General features: G+C 35.5%; 1 protein-coding gene across 2 annotated transcripts; it reads left to right on the forward strand.

The window, feature by feature from the left end:
• The first annotated feature begins 605 nt into the window (after positions 1 to 605).
• Positions 606 to 12,909, forward strand: LOC140819614 (regulator of telomere elongation helicase 1 homolog). 2 transcript variants are annotated; one of them, XM_073179775.1, is made up of 24 exons: positions 606 to 867; positions 1,398 to 1,654; positions 2,558 to 2,706; positions 3,191 to 3,272; positions 3,354 to 3,501; positions 3,655 to 3,811; positions 4,077 to 4,253; positions 4,406 to 4,533; positions 4,663 to 4,708; positions 5,472 to 5,613; positions 5,705 to 5,859; positions 5,996 to 6,087; positions 6,162 to 6,269; positions 6,364 to 6,432; positions 7,488 to 7,574; positions 8,309 to 8,368; positions 8,474 to 8,589; positions 9,213 to 9,270; positions 9,345 to 9,450; positions 10,298 to 10,365; positions 10,470 to 11,006; positions 11,225 to 11,370; positions 12,099 to 12,187; positions 12,683 to 12,909. In XM_073179775.1, the coding sequence occupies exons 1-23, from the start codon at positions 766 to 768 to the stop codon at positions 12,184 to 12,186; spliced, it is 3,078 nt and encodes a 1,025-aa protein (XP_073035876.1). In that variant the 5' UTR covers positions 606 to 765; the 3' UTR covers position 12,187; positions 12,683 to 12,909. The 2 variants fall into 2 exon arrangements, with proteins under 2 accessions (XP_073035876.1, XP_073035877.1); XM_073179776.1 differs by having other exon boundaries at positions 630 to 867; positions 12,671 to 12,909.
• Positions 12,910 to 13,083: the final 174 nt, after the last annotated feature.

Consider the following 13,083-nt stretch of genomic DNA (forward strand, 5'->3'; position numbering starts at 1 on the left):
ATAGCAAAGATATCAAAGGCAAAGATGAAATTTAATCAGAGTCTCGTATTGAAAATAATAGAAGAAGACTATAAATTAATAAGATGAAATGATATTTTTAAGTCTATGAAGTTTTTTTTGGTAAATGTCAAAAGTAAATCCATGATATCTTAAATTTAAAGTGGACTATATTATATCATTGTGAAGATATGCGACTTGTTTCCATGACACAACATGTTTTGTCGAGAATGACGGTATTTGATGCATCTGTATCTAATAATTTATATAGCATTGTTTGTTTGATCACTTAACGTATTAAGATATCAAGTTTTTTGTATTCGGCATGCAGTTGAATAAACACCAAGATATCAAGTTAGGGACTAGCTCTCGGATCCCGACCAAACTCATTCAATCTGAAGACTTGTTCTCCAAACCGAACTTGAAGTAAAATTTGATATTATCGATGTTATTTTGAGAGAGGAATTTGCAGAAAAAGTAGAGTATATTAAAGAAAACACCGTAGCCAGGGATCGAACCCGGGTCACAGGCGGAAATCTCACTAGCGCACGACAGATTCGCTTGGTGATCAACAATTACTGTTAATAAGTACGTGAAATAAAAAAAAAAAAAATAATATTCTACGAAATCTGTCTACCATACGGCGATACGACGTCGTGTGCTATTTATAATGGCAAAAATGGCGGGAAGAGGAGTTCAGTGCTGTTAGGGCTCCAAGTCCAGCATTATTCTCCACATAGCGTACTCCGAAAGATCAATCAATCAAGCATGCCAACATACAAAATCAGGGGAATCGATGTGGATTTCCCTTACGAGGCTTACGATTGCCAGCTCGTTTACATGGAAAAAGTTATCCAGTCTCTTCAAGACGTAAGATTATCTGTTAAATCCGTTTTGTTTTCGTATTCTCGCCTTATTGTCTAGTAAAATTCTTCTCCCAGATTTATGCCTGCCACACATAGCAGAGGGGAGAAAAGATTCACTTAATCGTCTGTTTCAGGCTTGTATTCTTATTTTTTCATTTTGCAGCAACTAAAACTGTGGTTATCTGAATAAGTCGGATACCCAAAGTGGCTAAGTTAGATGTTATGCAATTGAAATAAATCTATTTTGCATTGGCGATAACCTTTTTTTTTCAAGTGGGGATCTTGAATATTATGGATCGCTATTTATTTCTTTCTGGGTTGAAAGTGTCAATTTGGTCTAAAAGATATATTTTTGGTTTTGAATTCCGTGTGTTGGTCATGTTATTCTTATTTCCTTTAGATACCATATGGATTGTTTCTCCAGATTCTGCTTTATGCTTGGGATTTCCACAAAATCAGATGCTAATTTCGTTAACTGTTACATCCATGGTATTGAAATCTCATTCAGTTATGTATAACCTTTTATGATGCCAGAAATGTAATGCCCTATTGGAAAGTCCCACTGGAACCGGAAAGACATTGTGTCTTTTATGTGCCACATTAGCTTGGAGGAAAAGTTTGGGTGATTTTTCAAGAGGTTGGAGTGAAAGAAGTCATGTAAGAGGAAGCCAATTTCCAGATGACGAACAGTCGCAATCCCGATCCTCTAAATATCCCACCATAATTTACACATCTCGCACCCACAGCCAGATTCGGCAAGTGATACAAGAGTTGAAGAGGTCCAACTATAGGTCAGATCTATTTGGTTATAGTTTCTTTGAAATTTGAGGACTGATTTGTTTGAATGCCTTGCTTCATGAAGCTTCCAGAAAGGGGAACTCGTGGGTCAATAATTATCCTTTTTTTGTTTGTGTTTGGATTCCTTGTGAAATGATAATTTATTTTCTGTAAGATATATAAAACAATAACGGGATAAGGGATGAACAGGAAATGAAATGTATTACATAGAAAAGAAACGTGAAACAGTCTGACTTTTTGGGGCTATGGTTATTGACAAGATTGTGTCTTTGCTTTCCGTTCAAATATAGTTGCAAATACTTTTTGCTCATTCTGAACGCTTATTGAAATTTAGTGAGAGAATTCTTCTGATTATTTACTTGCCGTGCTCTCTCAAGAGCAGTTCCAGGAATTTTCATTCAATTCAATCCCCACTTAAGCCATTTATGCCGTTCACGATTTCTTTTTAGTTTCTTTCAGCATTTCACTGTAGGTTTTATGCCGTGTTTATTTTCTAATGGTTCCTATTTATTGTTGATTCATTTTCTTGTTCATATCTGGATATCTTTTGCACCTTTCACGCAATAAGGACTATGATTGCATTGGATATAGACACAAAAATTGGCAACTTGTCCACAGGAATAATTCGTCACATTTTCCATTCTAGAACAGATTTACGTCTGGCATGTGTTCTTACTTTGTATATATTCCCCTGTAATTCATAATCATACCATGTGACTGTTAGACATGTGGGACAGTTTCTGATTATGTTCTAGTTCATTTCAACTGATGCCAGTTCTCATGAATTTTTGATGGACTGATCTATTTTTATGGAATGACATTTACATTCAGTAATATTTATATTTTTTTCTCTAGATAATATTGAATTAATTTAGATTTAACTCAATAAAGTTCAGACCCAAAATGGTGGTGTTAGGATCTCGAGAGCAATTGTGCATTCATGACGAAGTACGCCAACTTCATGGAAAGACACAGACAAATGCTTGCCATGCCCTATGCAAAAAACGTACCAAAAGATATTGTGCTCACTTTTCGCGTGTTACAGGTATGCGCGATACATTTTTGAAGTAGTTAAAGACATGATTTGGTTCCATGATATGAATTTTAAGATGTGTTTACTTGCAAAGGCTTCAAGAAGTAGTTAGTCAATTATCATTGAAAATGCATGATGCTAAATTTATGAAAGTTTTGATTTGTTCCAATTTCGTCCCTAGGCTGTTAATGGCAAACATGGGCTTTATTTTTAGAAAAAACAAAGCAATATTAGTTGTTTATGATAACAAGAAGGAATGAAACTAATAAGAACCACATTCACAGTGAGGAAAGGGTTACTGATGTGCAAATGTTGCACAAAATTAATTATCTTTGGCTTTTAAATTTGTGGCTGATAGAGTGTGTATCATTTTGATGCTGACCGTAGGAATTCTGTATTTTATTGTTTATGTCCGTATTGTAATATGTTGTTCTGCTTCCTTGTATTTCATAAATTATGTACATAGGTTATATAATTCCCTCTCTGTTGTTTACAGAATTTTTGAAGAATAATTCTAGCCTTGGAGATGATCCAGTTGATATAGAGGACTTGGTCAATCTCGGCAGAAGCTCGGGACCGTAGGTTTATTCGTTTTATATGTCATCTATAGTAGGCAGTTGATAAAGCTGAATTTGCACATGATTCTTTTACTATTTTAGGTGCCCGTATTACCTGTCGAGGGAGTTGCACAAAGTGGTTGACATCTTATTTGCACCCTACAACTATCTTATTGATCGTGGAAATAGAAAATCACTCTCCGTTGATTGGAATAACAGCATCCTCATTTTTGATGAAGCTCACAACTTAGTACGTATGACTGTATCATCGTTTTTCTTATCATTCAATTCATGAATATGCCTATGCTTACCAGATTTCGGGAACAAGTCAATCTTCTTATAAAAAACAATCAAATTTAATAAGCTTTGTTGCTGACTTCTGAAAATTATTTGACAAATGCAGGAAGGTTTGTGTGCTGATGCAGCCTCTTTTGACCTGCCTTCAGGCCTATTGACAGCTTGCATATCTGAGGCAAAAAATTGCATTGATCTTTCTATTACTAGAAGGGACATGTCAAGTGATAAATCTTGTAATCCAGATAATTTTGCTATTCTCCGAGGTAACAAATGGCATTCATCTTGATGATACCTTCCCAATTAATCGGTTTATAAATAACCAGTGATGGAGCTAATCCCTGACGTTCGTTAATCTTTTATCAATCTCAATTATTTATTCTCCATAACAATATTATCTGTTTTGAAACATATTCCAATATAGTGGCATGTTGACTTGAAAGAGCTTATTCCTACTTAATCATGCATAGTCTTAAGTGGTTTGCCCAAGATGTTAAATCATAATTATCGTCAATGTTGGTGTTTGTGCAGCCCTTCTATTGAAGCTGGAGAAACGAATAGCTGAGGTGCCTATTGAATCAAGAGAATTAGGCTTTACAAAAGCTGGGCCCTACATATATGAGCTATTGGCTGAGCTAAATATAACTCAGGAAACAGCTACCATGCTCATGAATATCATCGATAAAGCATGTGTACTTCTTGAAGAAGGTAAGCAGTTTCTAAATTGACTGTCAATACAATCTTTCTATTCCTGTCTGCAGTTTCAACTTACTAGACAAGATTGTATTCGAAAAGATGGAATTTAGCATTATTTATGATCTAACATAATATTTATTGTAATTATCTTATAATTTTATCAGATGCAAACACCAGTGAAAGTGGAGGACTGAATAAAACGAATGGATTTGTTTGCAGATTAGAGAGCATGGGCGACATTCTTAGACTGATATTTAGAGATAACGGTACTGCTCATGCCCAATACTATCGGGTATGTTAAATTAATTCCCTTTATTATATATTAACATCATGAGTTTACAGGCTTGGACAGTTTCATGTCAACAGGCTACCTCATCTGCTCATATGTACTTACATGGTACCTTGACTTGACCTTTGACAGCTTCATGTCCAAGAAGTTGAAGCTAGTGCTAAAGATGCCTTTAGAGGTATCTTGTGCACTCCATTCTCATTAAAGGATAAACATCTAGCTTTATGTTTCCACTTAACTGATTTTGTGATTTCTTTTAATTTGTACATTCTTGTAGTCTGCACCATTTGTTTAAGAAAGTTCCAAGTCTATTGTTATGGCATCTTCTTGCAGTTAATTCTCAGTGATACATTTGTTTTCATGATTCACTTAGGTTGTGGTCATGAACCTACCCGTTGATTGATATTGAAAAGTTTGAATCACTTCCACAGTATCATTTTAATCTCGTAAATGATCATTTTATTGCTTAATCACATGTTCATCATTTCATAATAGTTTGATTATTTGGTTATAAGTTTGTTGTTTACTTTCACACACATTGGCTACATGCCTTGTGACAAATTATATTCGCATAGGAACATGTTAGTGTTTGTGCGATGAATCATGCTCATGTCCGTTTTCCATCTGTGCACTGGGATATGTTAATAAATTTTGTAGAATGCCCTGCATTTTCCATTCTTTATTGGTCTTTTAGTCGCTTATATGCAATTGGACCCTGTATCTATTTCATCAATCCTATGACTTTAGTGAAATCTACAAGGACATTAACTCTAATCCATTTTTATCTGAAAATTTGAACGTTCACTCAAGGCTGTAGAACTTTATTTGCAAATTTATTTATTTTTCCTGTAATTTGGAATATGTGTGAAAATACAAAGCAAGTTTTGAAAATACAAAGTAAGTTTTCTAATAGATGTTGATGAATCGGTGTGAGAATTCAGGGAAAACATCAAGAACGTTAAGCTGGTGGTGCTTCAATCCTGGAATTGCGATGGAAGAATTCTTGAGACTGGGTGTTGGATCCATCATTTTGACATCTGGCACATTATCACCCCTGAATTCATTTGCAGAAGAATTGAAGTTGTGAGTGACTGTTCATAGAGGCATTGATCTCTCATAATCTTTTTCATAATTGCTTTGCAGAATCAGCTGCTGATATTTTTCCCTGCTGTAGAGAATTTCCTGTTCGGTTGGAGAATCCTCACGTTATATCGGGAAATCAGATATGGGCTGGAGTTGCACCAGTTGGGCCATCTGGCTATTCTTTCAATTCTTGTTATCGCAATCGTGGTTCTGCTGAGTACAAGCTGGAACTTGGCAATGCCATTGGTATGTATATTTCACAGAGATAACAAGATCAACGGTGCTACTTTTTTTTTATTTGGCAGATTGAAATATACCATAGACGACAATTTTGTTGTAAGAATTTATTTGAAGACATACTAAATTGTAATTGATGTCCCAGTCAATTTTGCTAGAATTGTACCAGATGGGCTCTTAGTATTTTTCCCATCTTACTACCTTATGGAGCAATGCATCAACTGCTGGAAAACTAATGTAAGGCATCTAAGTTCAGGGATAAAATTGGTTTGCCTGGATTTCCTTTGATTGTTGGAACCCCACATTTGCAGGGCCAACAAAATTTAGCTAATTCAAATACAGTCTGGGAAAGAATGTGCAAGTTCAAGTCACCTGTTGTGGAACCTAGGCAAGGCTCACTTTTTTCTTTGGCAATTGAAGTAAGTTGTCTGAATCCAAGATCTGTTGTTTATGCTTCTTCTATCAAGAAGTTTTATCTGAAAGATTTTAGCCAATCCATATATTATCGAACAGGATTATACGACAAAGTTAAAGGAGGCAACAACTTCAGGAGCTATATTTTTTGCTGTTTGTCGCGGAAAGGTCTGGTTATACCTGAGTAAACTTGCTAGTTTCTTTTGTCCTCCAGACTATATGGCTTGTTTCATTTAAATCTTTACATATGCATGCTTGTATAGTTGAACCATCCAAAAACAACATATTTCACATGTATTTCAAAAGTCGTTAGATTGTTTACGTCTGATCTTGTCATACTGCAAAAATATTGGTTTGAAATGCTTTTGTTTGACTCCGCAGAGCATCCATACTTGCTAAAAGAAAACAAACAAGTGATGGTAACAATCTACAAATTATGTTCATTTCAGTTAAATGTGCATCAGAAAATGGTTTTCGCACAGTATATGGATAATAAGACAAATTGTATAAATGTATTGGAATATTTTTTCTTGGGTTTGCATGATTTCACCTTAAATTTATGTATCGATCTTGGTTTTTATACTGAGACCCTAAATATTCTTTTCTTGGGAAATTATTAAAATAGCTTTATTTAGGACGTGTTTATGAATCAAGTATATTTACCGAAACTTGGTCAGGCCGTTCGCCCCGCAGAGCATCCATACTCACTAAAATAAACAACAAATAATGATAACGACTAACGATCTACTGATCACGTTCATTTCCGTTAAATATGCATTAGAAAACTGTAATCACACAGTATATGGATAAGAAGACAAAATCGTGTTACATTCTCATAAGAGCACAATGCTGAATATTTATCTGATACCTGGTCTAGCAATGTCTTATGGTTTATCATGCCTAAGTATATTGAGTCATGGAGGCACATGGAAACATTAATCAAGTTCGTGACATGATCTAATTTGTCATCACATGTATCATATGGATTTTTAAGCATATCTGGCCTAACTCAGCTGAAATTTACACGAAATCTGTTGGGGAACTATTTGGCCCATTTTTATGAATCCTTTCAAATGGTTTAGTCTGCTTCATTCTTATCTTTCGCCTTTATTTGGTACTTTGAAAACTGTATTTCTTCACAAAAATATTGTAGCAGGCAAGATGTGTCTGCTGCTTACGTGTGTAAGATGAACTTTGTTATAATTTCTAGCATATATTAATAGGTGAGTGAAGGCTTGGATTTTGCTGACCATGCTGGCAGAGCTGTGGTCATCACTGGCTTGCCATTTGCTGCCATGAATGAACCCAAGGTTTGTCCTTTTGTCGCGTATACGGTATATATGTCCATTTTCACCTACAAAAGTTCACTGGTCTCAATCCACCCCAGACTGGGCCTGCCAACCGGATTAGGGTAGCTATCGAGTCAAAATTTAGGAAAACTGATTATACCTGGCTGGGTTAATTTTGGTCCATGGCCCAAACCAAACCAGTTTGCCACCTTAACGAGTTCTCTTGTCAATGTTAACTTCTTTCTTTATTCTTTACATGGGGGAATCTGTCCTGGCATATAATGTTGTGTTTTTATAGTTTTTTTTCCGTGTATTTTCTAGTGGCTAAATTGTGATCACCATCTTGTATGTTTTTTTTCAGGCTTATTTGCGCACCTTACAAAAACCATTGTTAAGTCTATAATCATTTATTCCATGAACTGCTTGACTTGAATTTTAGCATCATTGAATGTGAGCTTACACAAAAAATCGTACAAAAGTTCTTTCATTGGGTTGTGAGATTTTTGTTACTATGATTTGGCGCTGACTGGATAAATGACCATTTTATTTTAGAAAAAAATATATGTTTTGCGGTGAAATATATCTTGCTTTTCATTTTCAAGAAAATTGACGGTGAGATGACTCTAACATGGTTCACTTCCGGTATGAGAAGTGCGCTAGTGGTAACTCACATATTGATTCGACTTTAACCACACCTGCATCCCCACCACCTTAAATTTCTAAGGAGCTATTTTCTGTTATTGGCGGGGAGACAGGTTCGCCTGAAGCGTGAATACTTGGATCAACAGGCACACTCTAAAATGATCAACATCAAGGTATTCTGGTTGCTAAGATATTTAGATAAATGGATCTTTTATGTGATACTTTTTTACGATGCTTAAATATCATGAAATTTTACTGACGTCTCTGTGAATGGACAGGGTTTGACTGGAGAAGAGTGGTACTCTCAACAAGCATCACGGGCTGTAAATCAGGCTGTTGGTCGAGTCATTCGTCATCAACATGATTATGGAGCAATTATATTTTGTGATGAGAGGTAGTTGTGGGTTGACGACTGCATCTTTGATATTGATGCTAGAGTGGAGGAAATTATTGTGATCTTATGGTTACAAGTAATTGTAAGTTAGTTTTTCGAGTAAATTAAATCGGGCACCTTCTGTTGTCACTATTTCGTGATAATAGACAATATCCATCGACCTTCAAACAAAATATTGAGTTTCTGATATTGTTAGATTGCAATGGGAAGTTTTTTGTTGGAGACTTCAAATCAACCATGCTGGAAAACCTGGAGTGTTATCACACCTACAAACGATTACTGTGTGATAACACTCCAGGTTTTCCAGCATGGTTGATTTGAAGTCTCCAAAAAAAACTTCCCATTACAATATATTGTCTAATATCACAAAATAGTGACAACAGAAGGTACCCAATTTAATTTACTCGAAAACTAACTTGCAATTACTTGTAATATTTTTCCCATAGACGAACATTTATTGAAACCTAGTATTTCATTGATGTCTAATGTAGTATCTAGTCCAATATTTGTCCACAAAATGATTACTTTCAGTGATATGATATGATTATGTGGCTTCAATTGATCAAACATGTACGGATATATTTAAGTACGCCATGATAATTCATCTTCTGAATCATAACTAGGTTCACATATTCGAACCGTCAGTCTCAAATCTCCCAGTGGATACAACCTCATATGAAAGTAGGTTTGTCTGTTTTGTGGGGTCGTTTGCTTCTCTTATTTAACAAAAATTTTAACCTCAACTTGTGTTGCAGTGTTACTCGAAATTTGGTGATGTAGTTTACACATTGACTCGATTTTTTCGAGATGGAGGAACTCGGGGCCCTACAAAACTAGAATTGGCACGAAATGATTATCAGGGTAAGGATTCTTTGGTTTGCTAATGTTGGAGTGCTAAATTTTCTTGTGCTTGTTTCAATGTAATTTATGATAGATCCAACACTTGTTTCTGCCAAGTGTAACGAAATTTATTTTTCGTCCTGTATAATGTTTCATAATCATGTACGCCATGCGGAGTTCTTGTACATTGCAAAGTAATGTGGTTCTGAATCGCTATATTTCCTGTTTTAGTTCTCTTTCTAAGTGGTTATGAGTCATGAGATGCTCTGAATTACAAATTTGAGAGCATGTGCAGAGTTATAGTCGATTTTCACTTCGCATATCTGTCTACATGTTTTTCATTTAGAAGCATTGTCTATTGTTTGAAGTTTTGGTCCTTTGTTCATGTCACAAATAGATAAGGGGATTTGTGGGCAAATCTGGCTTTGCTGATTCAAAGGATAACCACATTGAGGGGAGCCCCAGAGTAACTTATGAGAAATAAGTTGATCAGATGAAGCTATGCTAATATCAACCTAACAAATAAATGAGCACTTTGTATGAATATAATCTGATGTTTATTTTAGGGAGTTTGACAGAACAATTTTTTCATTCACAAGCCTTGTAAACCTTCTAAAGTTAGCGTGCTAACCTTATGTTTTGAACCAAATATGAAAGACAAATCCACAGTCGAATTCCAAATAGATCAAGGCTGTAGCCAACATTTGCCCATGGGTTTGATGAAAAAGGATGAACTTTTCTAGTTACCCTTTTTCGGTGCATAAGACAATATGATACAGTTTAGTGTGTTATATATTTCCCAGAATACCATTGACATCAGATATATTTGGGTAAGGACAATTCTGTAGTTACATGTTGATCATTGCAGAAAATCTGAAAGTTTCAGAAAGCCAACTTCTGGGCAAGTTTCACCTTAACAAGCCTCTTGTTTCCCAGGTAAATTTCAATTTTACCGTGATACTATTTTATTTGAATTAGAACTGATGCCGTGTCTTATTCAGTTGATACACATTTCCTTTTTCTCTTTGAATTGTCTTCAGACAACATCCATACACCCTACATTCTCCTTGGAGACAGCATCTTCTGTTAAACAAATCAAAAAAGGAAATATTTCTGGCAAGCTCAGAGAGATAGTTCCTGCCAACCGCTCTCATCTGACTCCAGACAAGCATTTTCGAGATTCACCCATGATTTGCTCGAGTGATATAAACCCAAGGAAAAGAATTTTGATCTCAAGTGCAAACCAAAATATAGATGGTTTGGATGGAGATACCGGTGAACTGATTGCACCTTGCTCATCGAAGAAACCTAGCTTATTGATAACAGGGCCTAATCAATCAAAAGATTATGAGTTTGAAAAGCAGTTGAAAATTTTAGTAAAATCTGAACACCTTCAAGTGACCGAGAATGTCGGTACTCAGAATCATCAAGAAAATGTAGAAGTCCTGGTTGGTGATGAATTTTTTGCCCAAAAGAAAAATTTGGCACTTACAAATTGGGAACACTTACAGAAGGAAGTTGTTTCTCAGACCGTGCCTCATAATGATGAGAAAAGGGGATCAGCTTTTCTCTCTCAGGTGGAGGTTTTTTTTCTCCTTTTTCCTCATTATCTGGGATAGGACTTAACTAGGCATCTGCATTTGGGAATGTTTTGGTAATTGCTATTACCACTGACTTTGTCTAAGTGTCTTTGCTACTGTTCTATCTTCTTGATACTGGAGTATTACTTTGTGACTTCTAACTTGATATGCATCATATGCCCTAATCTAACAATCTATTTACATGTACCTTGTAGGTCCGAGAAAAGCTTAATGATGCCGAGTATAAAGAATTTGTGAACTTTATGAAGGCACTGAAGTCAAAAGCAATGAAAATTGGCCATGTTCTGCAATCAATTGCAAGATTATTTTCTTTTCCTGACAGGATCTCCCTTCTTCACGGGTATTATATATATTTGATTATAATGTTTTTCTTACTGTCATCTATCTCTCCATTGTCTTTTGGACGTGTTCTAGATTACACAAGTCTCTGGTTCCCACTAGCAATATTGTTTTTCAACTGATAATCTCGGAGTCCATATAAGTTTTATCTTGAGATGAAATGGCCATGGTGGAAGGAGGTGAGCATGTTGGGAGGAGGCAAGATGTGACTCCTCGTCCAAAATTATTAAAAGAAAGCAGGATCATAAGTTCTGTAACAAATATGTTCTTTAGTTAAAAGTGGGTAAAGGTTATGATAGAGAGAGGAGAAAGTGATTATGGAAAGTGGATTGTGGAGGTGTAGTGATGACACCGAAGTGCTTAATATTGTTAATTTGTTTCTTTATCTATAAGGAGGAAATACTTTAGATTGATGGTGTTGTTTTGCTCCTCCATAGTTGGCCACTGTTAGTGAGAGACCTTGAAAATCTATTTCTGGTCACATCTAACTATTTGGCTGGGAGGAAGAGGTGTAGAACAATAATATGCATGCTTTATTTTACTGAATATTTAAAGATATTCATCCTGTTTTAGTAGGTCCCTCTCTGGAACACGGGGATAAGGGGAGAGAGTTTTTAGGAGCAGAGGTTTCTGAAAGCATAGAACTTCTTTATCTGCCTCGGATTTGTTTATGATTTCTTAATAAAGACTATCATCAACTTCTCAATTAGCTTTGTTGTTTGTCAACAGATTCAAGGAGTATGTTCCGGTAAAATATCAATCTTTGTACGAACATTACTCATGCATGGCCACTGACAGAAATGAGGCTGTCATTTAAAGTAAGGAATTATCCCTTGCTCCAGGAATTATATATTTCTGAATGTCATTTATTATTAAATATCAGTGTTGTTATCTCGTTTCTTCCCTCTACCACAATTTCTTGACTGGAGAGTATGTGTTTATTCCAGTGAGGATTTAGAGAAAATAATCTCTCTAGTGAGAAGAGGCTAAAAGTTCTTGAAATTTGTGGGATTAATCATGATAGCTTAATTTTCTCCCTAGCTTTAATAATTCATTTCTTTTGTGGCCTTGTTCATATAATTATTATCGTTAAATGCTGTAAGCCAACTTTTAGTGAGCGTAGTTGTGAAATAGTGATTCTCTTTTTATTACACTTTTGAAGGATTTGAGGGCGCCTGCCTGAAAAGGTATTCAGAATTATGGGATGATACACAACTTTCGTTATAGAAGTTAGTTTTTGATGGTTGATACACTAAAACCGTCACCTAGCTGAAGGGTCTGTTGACATTTTACTACCTTAGTTTTGTTAACAGAGGAGATGAGAAAGGCAGACCCTTCTTGCATTAGAAAACAAGTTCGTCCACACCGTGCAATTTTCGAGTTAAAGGAGCTTCAAAACTGCTATTATATTTCAGAAGTTGCTGCAAGAAGGCATCCACCCCAAACTATTAGAATATAAAAATAGAAGGTGCGACTTCACCAGGTTTTGTCTAATCTTATATTTCATCATTTTGGTTATAATAAATGTATTTAACGTCTATGAATGTGACTTTGTAGTTGATTTTAATGTACATTAAGATACTTCGTACCTTAGCTTCAAATGGCCTTGCGTTTATCTTATTTAATTTGTCCGATTTAACATGTCTCATATTGCGATACAATGTTTCTTGTTGGATTAACTGTACAGATAAAAGATGAAACATGCACTATTATA

The sequence above is a fragment of the Primulina eburnea genome, chromosome 18 (assembly GCF_022965805.1).
Source record: "Primulina eburnea isolate SZY01 chromosome 18, ASM2296580v1, whole genome shotgun sequence".
Taxonomy (NCBI): Eukaryota; Viridiplantae; Streptophyta; class Magnoliopsida; order Lamiales; family Gesneriaceae; genus Primulina; species Primulina eburnea.

Bases quoted from the DNA above. Each gene is read 5' to 3' on its own strand.
- LOC140819614 (XM_073179775.1), top strand. From the start codon at position 766: ATGCCAACATACAAAATCAGGGGAATCGATGTGGATTTCCCTTACGAG. The intron at 1,655-2,557 runs GTCAGATCTATT...AATAAAGTTCAG, and splicing joins TTGAAGAGGTCCAACTATAG to ACCCAAAATGGTGGTGTTAG. The intron at 2,707-3,190 runs GTATGCGCGATA...TGTTGTTTACAG, and splicing joins TCACTTTTCGCGTGTTACAG to AATTTTTGAAGAATAATTCT.